This window comes from Camelus bactrianus, chromosome 18 (genome assembly GCF_048773025.1).
Source record: "Camelus bactrianus isolate YW-2024 breed Bactrian camel chromosome 18, ASM4877302v1, whole genome shotgun sequence".
Lineage (NCBI taxonomy): Eukaryota > Metazoa > Chordata > Mammalia > Artiodactyla > Camelidae > Camelus > Camelus bactrianus.
Window position 1 is genome coordinate 8642625 of NC_133556.1, and position 17751 is coordinate 8660375.

The 17751-nt window shown below is 54.7% G+C and overlaps 1 protein-coding gene across 4 annotated transcripts in view; it reads left to right on the forward strand.

Annotated features, from left to right (window-relative positions):
• The first annotated feature begins 15736 nt into the window (after positions 1 to 15736).
• ELN (elastin) overlaps positions 15737 to 17751 on the forward strand; it is a 31421-nt gene continuing 29406 nt past the window's right edge. For 2 of the 4 annotated variants that reach the window (XM_074345933.1, XM_074345935.1), the window contains exon 1: positions 15738 to 15915. In XM_074345933.1, coding sequence (XP_074202034.1) covers positions 15834 to 15915 — 82 coding nt within the window. In that variant the 5' untranslated portion in view covers positions 15738 to 15833. Of the gene's footprint in view, positions 15916 to 17751 lie in introns of all 4 variants that reach the window. The other 2 variants (XM_074345934.1, XM_074345936.1) reach the window with 2 other exon arrangements.

Sequence of the window (17751 nt, forward strand, 5' to 3'; positions counted from 1 at the left end):
ATCTACCAGAGAATGACTTTTCAGGGCCTACTGCAGCAGCCCCACAGCTCAGGGTCTCAGCTGGGACCCCTGGAGCTGAGAACCAGGCCTAGGTCAGCCTTTGGATCCATTCACCTGCCAGGCCTGTCCTCCCTGCCTGCCCCGTGCTCAGCTGGCGTTTGCCTTGGCCTGCCTCTTACCAGCCCCATGGAGGCCCGAGCGCCTGGAATCGGTTACATCCGGCCCAGCCGTCTAAACAGGCCTGAGGCCCCAGAGCTCGCCGGGCCCTAGGGGAGCCCAAAATAACATCTGAGTCAACGTCCCTGCAGACACCCCCACCAGCCTGGGCCCACAGGGAGGGGCCTAGAGGCAGCCCAGACAGGAGACTGGGCCAGGTCAAGCGGCCACCTGCTCCAGTAGGGGCGCAGCCAGTGGCAGTCACAGCCCAGAGGGCAGCAGGACTGTAGGGTCAAGAGAGGGAGGCTGGGGAGTAGAGGGAAGAAGAGGCCCTGCCCTGGGGCTCCTGTCTGAGGGAGACAGGAGTGTCTGCAGATGGTGGCAGTCCCATGTGGTCAAGGTTACAGCAGAGGGAGAAGCAGGGGGCTGGGAAAGCAGGCGGGAGTGCTCAACCCAGTCTAGGGTCAGAGAAGGCTCCGAGAGGCAAGCAAGTCCTGAGGGATGAGTTGGCTCTGGACAGGACAGGGACAGGGGAAACACACTCTAGACAGGGGAGTAAATGAGCAGAAGCCCCGGACACTCGGGGACACATACCAGGGCAAGTAGGGTGCCTCCACCCCTCAGTGGGTAGATGCAGGCAGTCTAGGACAGCTCCCACTCTGACCCTATAGCCAGAATCCGCCCTTCAAACCATGACCCAGCAGCCATGGCCAGAATGTTGATCCCACACTGTCCCAGCCGAGCACAAAGGTGGCCCCAGCAGTAGGGACCACCTGCCCTGAGCCATCCACATCCTCCTACCCATCCCTCCAGGTGGGCCCCAACCCCAGGAGACTCAGAGGAGGTAACTTCCCAAGTCCAGGGCAGGGTTCAGCCTGGGCTCAGGGACAGGAACTAGGCCAGTCTCATCCATGGTCCAGTCTGGTGTGGGGTCAGGAATCGGCCTGGGCTGAGGGGAGAGAGAGCTCCAGGTTGTGAGACTTGGGCGTCTTTGGGGCAGAGGGCAGGGGGCATGTGGCCTGGGCTCCTCTTTGAAGGTGGTTCCAGCGCGAGCTGGCCCAGGTCATGCTGTGTCCCCATGTCCTGGGGAGGGTGGCAACTGTGAGGTCATCCTGTCCCTCATCTCCAGGCCGGGGCAAGAGGCGGATACCTGAGTCCCTGCTGGCCTGTGGCTTAATCCCCCAGCTTTCCTGAGAACAGCTCTGCTGTTCTTGGCCAAGGGCCTCCGCTGAGCCTGGCACGGCCCCGGCTTGGCCCTCACCAGCGAGTGAGGGCTTGGCAGGGGCCCAGCCAGGGCGGTGGACATGATGAAAGAACAGAACATGGGGCCCAGGCGGGCAGCAGGGGACCAGCTGGGCTCTGGTCAGCAGCTCGGCAGCAGGGTTGGGGCTCAGCTCCTGGGGCCCCCCTCATCCAGTGGAGCCTGCAGCAGCCTTTTCCCCACTTACCTGGTACAGGAAACAGATAGAACTTTTTCCTTCACACCTCTGAAACAAATTAGGGGTTTCCCAGAGGGAAAGAACCAGAAGAGTGAGAGCAAAACCCTGATCTGCCCTTCCCCCGTCCCCTTCCTGTGACAGGCCTTGTTTGCATCTTTACCATGTCCCCAGCTCAACGCCAAGCTCTGGGTAGGGGGCACAGATGAATTTTCTGCAGAGTCCCGGGGCCGGGCCACACCCCACCTCACTGCCAGTTTCTCGGAATAGCCGTGAGCCAGTGCTCCGAGTGGGGCTTTGAGGAGAGCTCCAGCTGACGTTTGCTCACCAGCTACCCGACGCCTGACATGTGCAACGTGTTCCCTGATTCCTCACCACCATCCTCTCTAGTAGACAGGGAAACTGGGCTCAGGGAGGCTAACTTGCCCAAGGTCAAATAGCTCAAAGTAGGACAATGGGAACTTGAACTTGGGATATGTGAGCCCAGAACCTGGTGGGGCAGGGAATGTGTGTCAGTGCATATGCTAATGTCTATGTGTATGTCCCCATGTGTGTCTGTGTGTCTGCATGCATATCTGTGTGTGTACATCTGGGGAAGAGTGGAGAGGCCTGAAGTTGGCTCAGAGGGAGAAAAGTGGTCCAGCAGGTCAGGAGCAGGGGATTTATCCCAGAATGGTGCCCAGGCAGTCCCTGAGAAACCCCCGAGTCCCCCTGGTCTATTCTGTTAGCAATTTCATATCCTTTTGTTACAGGTCTCATTTGTGGATTGCTTTCCTGAGAATTGTCTGGAGAGAAACATTTCAGCTGTGAAACCCCAGGTATCCACCAAGTTCCATTTTTTAAAAATTGTAGTATACCCCCACCCCGGGGTCTGGGGCTGGAGGGTGAAGGAGGACACAATGGCCAGTTCGTCTGATGGGAGATGACCATCACATGAAACCCCTGATTCATTAATTCTGTATGTTGAATATTGGCATCAGGGAAATCATGGAACCACGGATATACCAGACCATGGCTCCTTCATCATTATATCCTCAGTGCCCAGCACAGGGCCTGATATATAGTAGGTGCTCAGTCAATACTTGAATAAATAAGTGCCTCTTTGCTGAGTGGATAATACCCGAGCTTCCAACCCTCTCTGTTAATTACTAGCTGAGTGCCCTTGAATGAGTCATTTAAACTCTACTTTGGATTAATCCTAGTGATAGCCTGAGACTAGCTCAGAGGCATTAAAAACACAATGTGTAGGGCACAACGCCCATCTATTGCTTCCAGGCAGACGTTACCAAGCAACCGTACGAATCTCACCTGCTGAAAATAGATTTCCTCAGAATCCATTTTAATACCATTGCAGGCAGCCATTGCCAGTGCAACATGATTGGTGATGGAACCTATTTGCCATCCTGGGGCAGAACAAGCTCCTCCAGCCCAGAAATCTATGAACAAGTGGAGAGAAGCTAATGGGAAGGCCCAGGCTGTGGGGTGGGTTTAGGGAAGGGTAAGGAAGGATCAGGTAAGGAGGCTCAGAATTGTAGAAACTGGTGAGCTTGTCGTACACCTACACCGGCCAGGAAAAGACATGCACGTGGAGAGGGGATAAGGGACCCCACTTGCTCCCTGAATCCTGGCAGAGATCGGAACCAGCATTCAGCCTGAAAACCACAGGCAGCCCAGAGCTTTTATTAAATCCAGGGCCTGGGGGAAGGGCAGGGGCTGTCAAAAGAGTTGGTGCCGCTGGCAGCTCAGGAGGGAAGTTTTCCCAAATGTGGGGGCCACCAAGCTTGGGGAGGGGTTGAGTGGTCTGGCTGAGGCCTGGCTCTGCTGAGATTTAAAATGCTCTTGTGTCAGAGTAGATCAGAGACCTACAAGTGAAAGATAAAACTATAAAGCTTCTAAAGAAAACATAAGAGAATATCTTCATGACCTTTGAGTAAGCAAAGATTCTTACAGAGGACAGAAAAAATACTAACCAGAGAAAAGATTGATAAATATGACTTCATTAAAATCAAGGACTTCTGTTCATAGAAAGACATTAAAGGGGGAGGGTATATAGCTCAGTGGTAGAGTATATGCTTAACATACGCAGGATCCTAGGTTCAATCCCCAGTACCTCCATCAAAAAATAAATAAATAAACCTAATTACCCTGCCCAAATGGAATAAAGTTTAAAAAAAAAAAAAAGACAATATTAAAAGAAAGGTAAGCCACAGAGGGGGAAAAGATCTTTCTAATACCTATAACTAACCACAGAATTGTGTCAGCATATGTAAAGAACTCCTACAAATCAATAGGAAAAGATCAAAGAACTCAGTTTTCAAAAATGGACAGAAGACTTGAATAAGCCCTTCACAAACAGGGATATTCAGATGCCCAAATGCACATGAGAAAATGCTCACCGTCATTAGTCATCAGGGAGACAAAAGTTAAAACCATAATGAGATACCCCTCTACACCCACCAGAATGGCTGAAATTGAAAGAATGACAATTCTAAATGTTGACAGATTCAGGAGCAACTGGAATTCTCATGTACTGCTGATGGGAATGTAAAATGGTACTGCCTTTAAGAGCTGTCCCGAAGTTCTTCAAATAATTAAACACATACTTAACCATAAAACCCAGCAGTTCCACTCCTGGCTCTATACCCATGATAAATGAGTACATATTTCTACAAAAAGACAGGGCTGTTCCTAGCAGCCTTATTCATAATACCAACAAAATGGAAACAACCCAAATGTACATTAACATTACCATGGGTAAATACATTGTAGTATAACATGGAATGTCCCATAGCAATGACAAAGAATGAGCCACAGCTACACACAACAACATGGATAAATTTCATAGTCACAACATGAGCAAGAGAAACCAGATGCAAAAAGTATATACTGCAGGGTTCCATTTACGTGAAGTTCATGTTAGCTTCCTGGGCTAACAAATTACCACACACGGTATGAAAACAACAGAAATTTATTCTCTCACAGTTCTGGAGGCCAGAAGTCCAACATCAAGGTGCTGGAAGGGCCATGCTCCTTCTAAAAGCTCTAGGGAACAGTCCTCCCATGCCTCTTTTTTTTTTTTTTTTTTTGACGGCCATCCTTGGTGCTCCTTGGCTTATGGGTGATTCACTCCAAGCTCTGCCTCCATCTTCCCCTGGCCGTCTTCTCCCTGTGGGTCTCTGTGTCCCTGCATCTTCATGTGGCCTTCTTGTAAGGACACCAGTCATTGGATGTAGGACCCACCCTAGTCCAATAGGACCTCCTCTTAATTTGATTACATCTGCAAAGACTCCATTACCAAATAAGGTCACATTCACAGGTACCAGAGATCAGGACTTGAACATACCTTTTGGGGGACCCAGTTTAGCCCAACACAAAGTTCAAGAACAGGCAAAACTAATCTGTGGTGAGAGACGTCAGCTGAGTGGCTACCTCTAGCAGGTGCTGACTGGGAAAGGGCACAGAGGAGTCTGCTGGGCGGGAAATGTTCTGTATGTTGATGTGGGTGGTGGTAATGTGGGTATGTAGGCGTGTAAAGTCCTCAAGCTACCCAGCTACCCTTTGTGCACTTGACTCTGTGTGTGTGATTCTTACTTTAATATGCCCTTGCGGAGTTACCTGTTGTGTGAGCAGATGTCATCGTGTAAGTCAGTGTGACGATGCACACACACAGGGAGGCACGGAGGCACACATGCGGTCCCACCGATACCTCCCCCACAGGCCTTGGTCTCCTCCTCTGTCACCCGGCAGGGGTTGGCGGGAGTGTGGAGCCCAAGGTGGAGAAGGATGCTTCTCCCTCAGAGCTGAAAGCTGAAACCCACCCTGGGGGCCCCGGAGACCACCCCACAGGGCACACTTCCTCCTCTGGGGCCTGGAAGATGAGTTCAGGCAGCCAGGTCTGCTCACAATAAGCAACTTAGTGCAACACCCTGGGGACCTGAGAGCCTCAAGCCCTGCAGGAGTAAACCCTCAAGAGTCAGAGAAAGATGCAGGCAGGAACACTAGAAACCAGCAGAAGAGAGAGAGAGACACACAGGGAAAGAGGCAGAGACACAGGGAGAGAACGAGACAGAGACGCAGAAGAGAGGTGAGGAGAAGGGGACATCCATCCATTTATTTATTTCCTACCCCCTTCCCCACCTCCCCACGTGTATTCTGAGCCAGGCCATGACGGTGCTGGGGACAAAGAAGGTGTGACAAAGCACCAGCCCCTCCAAGCTCCTGGCTGTGAAATTAAGGCTCCAGCTATCCAGAAGGAGGGGGCAGGCTCTAGGGCAAGTCTAAAGGAGTTTGTGCCTCATCCCCCTCCCTCCACACCCCCTCAAGAGCCCAGAGAGGGGACAAAGCCCAGAGAGCAGAGGAAGTGATGGGCCAACCTGGAGAGGGTCCCGGACTCAGCAGGGACAGACCCTCAGTGCAAAGGGCCAGCTCCCTCTGCATCCCCACTCTTCTTTCTCCCCACTTCCGCCCAGGCCTGCTCTGTCTGAGGACAGGGGCTGAGGACAGACGCTGGACTTGAAATAAAGTTCAGATCCTGCCTCTGCCGTTACTGGCTGTGGGACCTTGGGCGAGTTGCTTAATTTCTCTGGGCTTTGGTTTAGTCATTTGAAAATGAGAAGAAAATGTTTTAAAATACAGGTTTTGTTATTATACAGGTATGGTGAGGCCAACAGGTTAGGAGGTGGCTGCCATTAAAAAGGTAGTTCGCAACACTCACAGATCCCAAGAGAAGAGGACGGCTAGGCAGGGCCGCACGGGGAAGCACCCAGGTGGGTCAGGAGGCAGAGGGAGGGGGAGAACAAGCAAGAGCCTTTGCTGTGGTTTCCGTGGGGAGGAGCAGGCATGGCAGGGTGGGGGGCGGCTACTTTGAATACTTCCAGCGGCTCTAGGGTATAGGGCTGTCCCTAGTTGTCTGATACCTGGCGTGGGGCGACTAGGGCAGGTCGGTGGTGGCCCTGAGCTCCATAAAGGAGGTGTTTGGGGTGTGGATTGTTTGGTTTATAATGAAAGGACCACTCCCAGGCAAGTGGTTTGTTATCTCTAGGAATTAGCTAACCCTGGGAGGGGTAGTCCCTCCAGAGTTAACAAGGTCCCAAGATGGCAAAGCACCAAAATTACAAAATAAAGAGAGGTGACTAAGGGAAATAATGGCAGCTCCTCATTCATTTGGAGATTAAATGAATTACTGTGCCGGCATGGTGCCTGACAGGTGACAGGAACACAGTACAGGCTGGAATCCAAGGCCACATCTCACCTCCTCTCAGAAGCCTCCCCAGCCTGACCCCATCTGGTACCTCTTATGCTTGATGGCCCCTGGCCCCCCATTACCACTGTTGGATTGTTTTCTCTACACCACGAACTCTACGCACATGGTTCTGGGGGACCAGGGGTCTCACCTCTCTGGGCTGATGGAAAAAGAGTGGGTAGCTCAGCTTCATCAAAGAATATTTTGAAAGAAATGGAAGAGAACAGTCACACACCTGCCCGGATGCTCAGACCATCTCGTGGCATAATGTGACCAGGAAGGTCCTCTTGGAGAAGCCAGTACCGGGAAAGGGCCTTCTCTCCTGTACCGGACATCCAGAATGTCGCGTCAGGAGGTGCGCACACCTCCTCAAACTCACCCCTCAAACCCAGGCAAGAAGCAGAACCAGAGGCTCGGGAGAGGGTGCAACGAGCACGTTGACGGACAGGAAAGGAATCAGAGCATCTGGAGGACTTAGACTGTTCCAGAATGTTCCCTCACTGTAGTTGGGGCCTGGGTGGAAAGAGGTAGGCCTCTCTCAGGCTCAATAAGCCCCTTCTGTTCCTCCTAAATTCAGATGATGACGCTCTAACCCCCAGCACCTCAGAATGTGGAGGCATTTGGAGACGGGGTCTTTAAAGGGGTAATCAAGTCACGTGTGGTCAATAGAGTGGACCCTAATCCGGTATGACTGGTGTTTTCAATGAAGGGAATAGGCTAGAGACACAGAGGAAAGACCACACGAGGACACAGGGGGACGATGGCCATCTACAAGCCAAGGAGAGAGGCCTCAGGAGAAACCAAGCCTGCGGACACCTTGATCTTGGACCTCCAGCCACCAGCACTGTGAGAAAATAAGTTCCTTTTGTTGGGTACTTTGTTAGGGAATCCTGAAAACGCCAACACACCCTCTAGAAACCTCTGGTGGCTCCGCCTTCTTTCCAGAAGCAGAAGCTGTGGTTGGGAGACAGGTGACCCTCATGCAGAGGTGTCTCAGGGTCAAGGTTAGGCCAGTGGTGCTCCTGTTTGAATGGACATGATCATCACCTGGTGGGTTTGGTAAATAACAGAGTGCTAGTTGGACCCCCAGAGTTTCTGAGTGGGTAGATCCGGGGTAGGGCCCAAGAATCTGCATTTCTAACAAGTTTGTTCTCATGTGGTGCTGATGCTGCTTTGAGACCCAATCATTATGATGCTCGCTAAATTCTGAGAAGCCCTGGCCTGACAGCCAGAGTTCCCTGTGGGAGTGTCACTTGCAGAGATGGGCCACCTAGCCCGGTGTTTCTCAAGCTCTGCTGTGCATTGGAAGCACCTGGGAAGCTTTCAAAATACCAACACCTGGACCTGACCCTAGAGATTCCGGTTTGGGGTACAGCCTGGGCAGTGGGATTTAGAAATTCCCAGGGGTTCGTTCTAATGCATGGCCAGGGTTGAGAAGCACTGCTCTGGGTCTGCACCCCCATTGCTCAGAGTGGGCTCCAGGCCTAGAGGGGGAAGAGGTAGCCCAGGGGCACACAGCGATTGGAGCAGGTCAGGGAATGGAATACCAGTCTCCTGAGGACCCTGCCTTTCCACCGAGTGTTCGTGATTTTTCAAGCCCCAGAAGCCTTTCTTCAAATGAAATATTACTCAGGATGCTAGACTATAAACCAAATACAACCAAGTCTGCCTTGATTGGTACCAGCTGGATGGAGCCTGAGCCCTGGCCAACCAGGAGCCCCACCTCTGTCCTCAGGGCTCTGAAGAACACGCCCTAAGATTGCTGATCTTCCCAAGATGTCCTCTTGCGGGCCCATGGTGAGTCTGGAGGGCTCTGGGACCAGGAGCAGGCATAGGGCTTCCTAAGAACAATGGTGACCCAAGCTTGGAGGCCAAGACCCCAGTTCTTATCAGCTTGGCGGGAGTCCAGCATGTGGTCAGGCAAGGCGGGTCTCCCTCCCCACCAGCCACATTGTGGGTGCCCCTTAAGAGCCGACCTCCTTCCCACAAGCAGGACCACAGCCCAAAGCACAGTGTGAGGAGTTTGTAAACACTCCTTGTAACAGTGTCTCTCAGACTCTCTGACTGTGACATGCAGGAAGAAAATTCATCATCATTGAGTACTCACATGCAAACACACGTAACTCAGACAGAGATTCAAGACACAAGGCTGTGTTGGTCACGTGTATTACACTCGCATCTCTTCTTTTCTCTCATTTTAATATGCCGTTCCTGACCCACAAAATCAATTTCACACCCCACCAATGGGTCACAGCCTGTAATTTGAAAAGTGCTGCGAGAGCGTGAAAGGCTGAACAGGAAGGGCCAGCATCCTCCCAGAGTCAGTTACTGGTGGCTTTGAGCAGGGCGGGGACAGCTGGGATCTGTGCTTTCGGAAGCTGCCCCCCGCAGGCAGCCAGGCGGCCTGTGGGTGGGCTGAAGAGTGCCTCCAGGCTTCCTGCATTTGCAGATGCCACCCAGGACACATCTCCCTTTGAAAGAAGGGAGCAGGATGCAGCTCTGGCATCATCTCCTTCAGGAAGTCTTCCTGATTGCTCCCCTTTCCCAGGACTGCTGGTGCTGGTGTCCTGTTTGTCCCCCTGGTTCCAGAGGCCCGAGACCCAGCCAGAGCAGGCAGTTCAGGAATGTGGAGTACAGAAGGAACCAGGGAGTAGATAACCCAGGCCCAGCAGGAGCCCCTGGCCCAGCCTCGCTGGCCTCCCACCCTGCATCCTGGCAGCTGCCCTGCCTACCCCGTGGGACCCGCCCGGCGCCACAGGGATCAGGCAAGCTGAGGGTTCAGGGCATGGGTGGAGAGGTCTGCTCAGGGCAGGGAGTGGCCGAACGTGGTGTAGGGATGGAGACTGGCAGAACCCAGGAGGGAAAAAAAGCTCCCTGCCCAGCAGTGTTCCCAGTTCAGGCTCTTGGAAGGGCTCCTGGGCACGGTGGGCTGGGGGAGGCAAAGTGATCTGGGCACTCAGGAAGGAGCACTGCTGTGAGCCGGGCAGATGGAATAGGGCAGGGCGACGGGCGTGGACAGCTCCAGCCACCAGCTCCCAGCACCCGCATGGGAATCTCAGGGGCAGGCAGTTCGGCCCCAGGCCCTACTATGTGCCCGGCACAGAGAAGAGAAGGCCCTGCTGTCCAGGTGCTGAGTGGACCCCAAAGCTGGGGCCGTTGCCCCATTGGAGAACAGTGTGGCTGCGGGATGAAACACCCCAAAGGCCTCAGCTCCAGGCCACAATGGCTTGGGGGGACCTTGGGCCAGTTACATGCTTCCCCAAGACTCAGGTTCCTCACCTGGGGAGTAGGATAGTTTATTCAGTTGTGAATACCTGTGTGTGTCAGTCCTGAATCCCTCCCCTCCTGCAGCTCACCAGGCTGCCAGCCAAAGCCTTATGAAGTCTTCTCTTCGAGTCAGAATCCCAGAGGGGCAGGAGGCCCGGAGGGAAGATATCCCACCCTGGGGATGGGCGAGTCCCCTGTGGGTCCCATGACCAGATCACCCCTTGCCAGCATCCCCAGAAATGGCCCAGGCCCCAGTCTCCGCAGCCTCAGCATGGTACTGGGATGCACAAAGGCCCAGAGGCTCCAACAAGGGGGTCCTTGAGGCCAGGACCGCTTCTAGTCTCCAGGGCTTCAAGGAGACGTCTGGATTTTGGTTGGGGATGGAGGCAGAGAGACCCAGTAACTGAGATGGAATTTACTGCCGCAGCCTGTGTGACAGGGGCTCAGAGTTAAAATTAAATAGATCTAAAGGAGATAGGGAGAGCGCTCTTTCTGGCGGAGTTTGTAGACAGGGCTCCTAACCCCTGTTTATAAACTTGGTTAATAATATCTCTGATCGAAAATGGAGATGTGCTTTGTAAACTGTCAAGTGTGAAAGCAGTGGGAGGCGTGTTCTGGACTCCTCTGTCCCTGGTCCCCCAGGGAGGGGTACACAGAGCGCCTGGCTCACAGTGTTTCCCCCCCACCCCCGACTGCAGCAGACAGCCGGTGAGGCAATGTGGGAACAGCACGGGGCAGAACAGCCCGTCCGGGACACCCACCCCCCAGCTCACACGGGCCAAGGACCCAGACTGACAAATGACTCAGACACACAAACACCCAGGCGAGGTTTCTGGATCAGGGATGCGTGCCTCAGGAGCTGGGACACCCTGGGGTGGTGGTGGGGCGGGTGCTTGTGGGAAAGGGGCTTCCTTCTGGGCCTCCTCCTTCCCCCAGCCTCAATCATCAGCTTCAGTTGTCTGAAATGATGTCATGGGCCCCATCCCACTTTTAAGCACTTGCTGTATACCAGACTTTTACAGACTAGAGTCTTCCATCTTAAGGGCTTTTGAAGACCCCTGCCTCCATAAGAGGAAATGAGGGCTTCTAGGGGTTAATTACTATTGATGTCACTATTCTCAGGTTTGAGGTGATCTGCCCAAGTCCATGTCACAGTGATGACCACTGGCCCTTCTGCACCCCCAGCCTGCTTCCAGCACCCCATTCTGGGGGTTGCAGAAGCACCTTGTACTGGAATCCCAGCCACAACTCCCGCCAACTTCCAAACCTGCCTCCAAGCACATCCTGTTCTTCCCTTGGGCTGATCCCAGGAGATGAAATGAGAGTCAGTGAGTAGCCCAGATCTGCAGTATCCAGTCTCTTTTTGGCTGCAGACACTTTACCTCCAATGAAGTCCCCCGAGGGGTCGCAGCCACCTCTGGGGAGGGCTGAGCTGGAGGAGGCCTTTCTCAGCTTCCAGCCAAAATGTTGGCTCTGAGCCAATGCTGCCTAGTACCCCGCAGGAGGTAGCCACCCTCTCTGGCTTGGTCATCAGCACTAGGGCCTCTGCCCTGGGGCTGTCAGTCGTGGGTACGACCCAGGCTTCCCCCTGCCGGCCCTCAAGGACATCCCTCCTTCCCTGTCCCTGTCCCTCGTCCTCTTGCCCTGCAACCTTTCAGTAGCAGGAACCACCCTCGGTTGTTCCCACCTTGCTTGTCCCAAGTCAGGCTCATCCTCACCAGGCCCCTCATGGTCTCCACCTGCACTGTCCACTGACCACTTGAAATCTGACTGGTCCAAGTCGAGATGCACTCTAAGTATAACCTACCCACCAGTTTTAAGACTTAATATAAAAAAGGCAAAATATCTTACAAGTAATTTTTCATGTCAGTTCCATGTCCAAATGATAGTATTTTAGATACATTGAGTTAAATAGAGCTTATTATTTGAATTAATTTTACTTATGTTTTCTTTCATTTTATGTGGCTACTAGAAAATTTAAAATCAGAGGAGGGGGAATTCAGACCTTAATGTCGGCAGCTGGGTCTCACTGAGGCTGAGAGAGGGTGGGTCGGGGGAAGGTGTGTATAAAGGGCTTTCACTTTGCCTTCCTGCTGGTTCTTCTTCCCTGGAGTGTCTGCACTGGAACGCACACTACCCAACCAGCACGCATCTCCTTCTCAAACCTCACTAGGGTTCATATGAGAAATCCATGCTCTGCCTATTAGTATAACCTTGACCTTATTTTCTGTGGGACTGCTTGGGGACATTCACTCACACAGAGGTGTAAATGACTGACAACAGAGGCCCCCTCACTGTGGGGGACCCCAGTGGGGGTCTCGGGTCTGGCTGACACCAAGCTACCCCAGCAGCCCACTCTTCCCTCTGTCTGGTACAAGGCCCCTTGTAGACAGCGCATCCTGCACTCAGTGGATAAAGGGACCATGTGTAGACAAGGAATAAAACAGAAACCACAACTCCCAGGGTTCTGGAGGTCTGTCCACACCACCAGCACTCTGCCCCGTCTCCTGGAGAGCACATCTGTGTTTATCATCCAATTCTCTTGGACAGTGAGGGACATAGAAATGGGTATGTCCTCACATTGCCTTCAGTGATGGCCAGGCCAGTGAGGGATAAGATGAAGTACCAAGCAAAACCCAAGGGGGCCCACACCAAGGACCCTCAGAGAGGTCTGGGGGGCAGGGATGCTGAGGGGCACAGACCTGGAGGGAGCTCAGACCAGGGAACCTCAGCAACAAAGGTCCAGCACCCAGCCCTCCAGAATAAGTCCGGCCGCTAGGGAGCAGCTCCACCTGCCAGGAGGAAGGAAAGCGGCAGAGCAGTGGAGCTGGGTCGTGCAGGGCCTTGAAGACCAGACTTAGAAGTCTGGACTTGATCTGGAAGGCAACTGAGGGTTTCTGAGCAAAGCAATGATGTGCTCAGAGCTGAGTGGAGGCTGGCAGCTCTGTCCTTCCTAAACGGTTGCACCTGGAGATGCTGGTGGACAGGGATGGCTTATCAATGACTTACCTGGATGCCCAGAAGCAAGTGGACAGATAAAGCTTGTCAGTGATAATGGTGCAGCCAAGCTCCTCCAGCATTTGGTCCACCAGGCCATTCTACATTTTTTACCTTATTTAATCTGCACAGCAATGCAGGTAGGTAGGCATACAGCAATTGAGGACTGTTAGGCTTCTCAAATTAATGAATATTGGTTGGTAACTGTAAGCCCCAGTCCTTATGCATTGAATGTATTGGATAATCAGTTTTCTGGGTTTGATTCTGAATTGAGGCCCCCTTTTAAGATATACAGAAGCCTTATTGGCTGCGAGTTCGTGGAGCTCTTGCAATGCAGGATGCTAAGGAGAAGGGGGGATGCAGGTAGGGGACAGGACACCACGCCCTGGCCCTGTGGGGAGAGGCCTGGCCCAGCAGCCTCAAGTCAATCCCTGCAAGCGCCCCTCCACACCTCTCCTGGATCCCCCCTCCCCCACCACCGCAAGTCCTCTCCCACTGGCTCCAGCCTCTCTCCCGGTCCTGGAATTAATAAAGACTCTGAGCAGACTGCGGTTTGCAAGTCTGAGAGCCGGTTCCTGCCCACGTCACTGCCCGGAGAGGAGTGGGGCCCAGTTTTGCTCCAGCACCCCACTCTTTTCCCCTCCCGGAGAAGGGCAGGCACACAGATGCACTCCCCAACCCTTGACCTGGCCTCCCCTCCCCCACCCCCAGCGGGCACATCCCAGGCACTGAGCCTCAGACCCTAACCTGGAGCGAGCACCTTCTGTCCCCACCAAGGGCTGGCTTCGTATCCATCAACTCCCTGCAAAGCACTCCCAAATAACGCACACAGGAGTAAGAGCTGTCCCGGGGTCCCAAGGTGACCCCGCATAGAGCTAAGCCTAATGGCTACACTAAAGCAGGGGTGGTGCTTGCAGAACTAGCAGTAGTCACAGTAGAAGTAGGACTCGGACCAGCACTGGGTGAGGACAGAACTCTCTGGATCTGGCAGACACAGTACAGAAATATATGACCACATCTTATTTATCTTTGCAATAACCTCCTAGGCAGGAATATTTATCACCATTTGACAGATGAGGAAACTGAAGCTCTCTGAAGAGGTTACCCTCCTAGAAAGTGCTAGAGACAGAATTTAGTCCTAGGTCCCTCTGAGTTCAATGCCTGGCCTTTGGCATCTCCACTCCTGGCCGCCCCCGCTGGCCCTGCAGACAGCCACAGTGCTCCTGGCTGGAGGAAGACTCAGTGAACCCCTTTCCTCAGACTTGTGGCTGCATCCTCCTCTCATTCTCCATCTGGAGGTGGAGAAAAGCTCTCAGAACTTGTAGCCTTGACTTTTCCCCCCTCACAGGCTGTGATGTGGGCAGGTACCCGTTTCCCTGCCCTCTGGCTGCCAAATTTCCCCAAGTGGGTGGGGAGGCATAACCCTCTCGTTTCCCACCTCCTCCCCAAATCCCCAGGGTCCCCATCCCACACAGGCAGGCAGGAACAGCCCAAGTCCTTGTGGAAATGCTGGTTCCAGCTGTTCCAGAGCAGGGTTGCCCCCTCCTGGCCACCAAAGGAATATTGGTCCCTGTCGTTCTCCTGGGGCAGGGAGACAACCTGCAATCTGCGAGTCTGGCCTGGATGGTAGGGATGCTCAGCGTTGGGACAGGTGGGGGCCAAGGGATAAAAGGGGGCTGGGCCACCTATCGGTCTGGGTGGGCTCCGCAGTCCCATGGTTTTCCACAGGGCACCTGGAGATCCAACCTGACCTTCACCAGACATTGTCATGCACAGGCCTGCATGGGGCTACACGTTGACCTATGACAAATGGAATCCTTGTGGTGCGACAGGGTCTCCCACATGTCCTCCAGATGCCCCAGGGAACAACACCAACATGATATTAACTCCCAGGCCCTTCTGACTGCAGCCCCTTGGCCTCTGCAGACATGGATCCCAGACCAACCCACCACTCCCTGCCCAGCTTCAGGCAGGAGGCTGCGACCTTAGCCCACAAAGAATGGCGTGCATCCCCTTCCTTCTTCCAGATGCCCCACAGGGCAGCACCAACATGATCTCACCTTCCTGGCCATTCTGCCTACAGTCCCTTGACCTCTACAGACACTGGCCCTGGGCCCTGGACCCCAGATCCGACCACAGCCCCCCTCCCCAGCTTCGGGCAGGGCCTGTCTCTGGACAGGTCGGGGGGTGTCAGGGGAGTCTGGAGGGCTGGGGTGGGGGCAGAGGCGCGGGACAGCTGGCCTGTGTCCCCACACTGGGCCCGGGGCCCAGCTGGAGGGGCGGGGGCCTGGCCACTCAGGCCTTGGCTGGGGCCGGATTTTTGGCCGGGCTGCAGGGCCCTCCCTCCTGCTTCCTCTCCCGAGGGCTGTCCTGGCAGAGGCCCCCCTCGCACTTTCTGGCGGGAACAGGGCCAGCAGTGAAAGAACAGCCACAGAGGGAAAGCGGGAGAGAGATGGGGGAAAACTCTGTGTGCGTGTGTGTGCGCGCGCGCATGTGTGTGTGTTTTAAGGAAAAAAGCCCACAGTCCAGTCCAGTCAGACCCAGCCTGGGAGGCTTGTGAGCCGGCCTTTCGTAATTGCCCCCTCCCCGCGGCCCCCTCCCCGAGGCCTCCCCCTTCTCCCGCCCTCCCGCCCGCCCTCTCTCCCTCCCTCCTTCCCTCGCAGCCGACGAGGCAGCAATTACGCTTTGGGGATAAAACGAGGCGCAGAGAGCGGGCTGGGGCATTTCTCCCCGAGATGGCGGGTCTGACAGCTGCAGCCCTGCGGCCAGGAGTCCTCCTGCTCCTGCTGTCCATCGTCCACCCCTCGCAGCCTGGAGGTAGGCCTCACCCTGTCCCCCTAACTGCCGGCAGCCCTTGGGCCTCCGGGTCAGGTGGCTGGAATGACGGAGGAGAGGGCGCCCTTCCACCCCACCATCCCCCAGGGGGTCCCAGGCAGGAGCCCCTCAGCCACTGGATGCTTGGAACTGTCCCTCCCGGGAGCCAGCCATGCCGAACAGAAACCTGTCACACGATCGCCCCATGACTAAGGATGGTCCCAAACAAGCGCCGGTTTTACTGCCTGAGAGAGCTGAGGGGCCCTGCTCTGTCCTGGGGGCTCTCCCAGTCTAGGGGTCGCGAGCACACTGGGAAGGGCTGGCAGGATCCCATCGGGTCTGTGGGCACCAGCAGTTTGCACACCTGTGGACCCAGTGGTTGTGTGCATGTGCCCTGGGGGCGGGGGACCTGAGTTAGGGGCCAGCTCAGCGGCAGTGAGCTATCTGACCTCCCCAGGTTCCTTGTCCCCTGGAGAGTCAGCACCCCGCTCCAAGGAAAGTCAGGGTTAAGATGATTATAGGGGTGCGGGTTGGAAAGCTGCCGCTGTGGTCTGTCCCTGGTGAGGAGGGCTGGGACTTCTGAGCATGTGTATACATGTGTGCGTATGCGAGTGTTACTGCTGTTGCACAGGTGTGCGTGTGTATATGCCCAAACATGTCACCTAATAGAGGGAGAGGTTTCTGGGAGGGGATGAATGTTCACAGGCTCGTCTCTGGACAGGGGTGTGTGTGTGTGTGTGCGCGCACAAGCACGCTTGGGAGGAGGGTATTGTAGAGTATGTGAAAGTGCCTATTAATACGCAAAAGTCAGCCACCCAGCAGGCGTGTACACATGGGAGATCTGGTGTCCAGGTGTGTCACTGGGTGTGGTTTGTCACTGTGCATATGAGTGTGTCTAAGTGTGTGTGTGTGCATGCTGTGGCACACAAACTAGGACAGGGAAGCTGGGGAAGGTATCCCTTTCCTGGCAGAGGGAATGTGGTGGGTGGCAGGGGCTGGAGTGAACCTCAGAGCACTCATGGACCACCTGGCATGTTCCCTGCCATGGGCTTTAACTGTGCCTCCCCCGGGGCTGCTACACACCTTGGGGGACACTGGGAATGGCCCGCCAGGGGTCCCTGAAGGTGCTCCTGGCCATGGGAAGAGAGAGGTGTAGTCAGGCTCATGAGCCTTTGGTGTGGTGGCCTGGGTGGGGTCTGTTTTCCACGAGACTCCTCCTTGCTATGAGAACCAGCCCTTGTGGAGGGGCACTGGGTGGAGCAGGGCCAGGCTGGAGGGCTGGAGTAGGGGGCTGGGCAGGAACAGCTGTTTCCGTGAGATTGACTGGCTGGGAAGGACAGCCAGGAGCAGGAGCTTCCTGTGCAGAGGTCAGGTCTTGGGTCTGGACGAGGCCGAGGGACGTGAACACCGTCAAATGGGGCCCAGCAGGGGCAGCGAGACAGTCCCAGAGGACCAGCTGCCCCAGTGCCTGAGACGAGCAGCTCTGATCCTTTCTGAACCTCCTCCCCTGATTTTGGCCCCTGAACACCTGCCTTCCTAGACAGAGCTCCCACTGAGAGCGAGACAGTCCCCACAGGATCCCTGAGAGTAGAGAATTATTGTCTACACTTTACAAATGGGGAAATTGAGGCTCAGACAGGCTAAGGCAGACCCAGGGGGTTAGTACCAGCCAGCTCTCTGCCCTGGGCGAAAGGATGAGGGGTGGGAGCCAGGTTCCGAGCAGCATCCTGGGAGGGGCAGGCCTAAGGCTGAGCACGCTGGGGTGGGCCTGCCCTAAGAAGAATGCATCCTCAGTGACCGGGCTAAATGCTCCGCTGGCCCTATTCTTTCTTTGCAAAC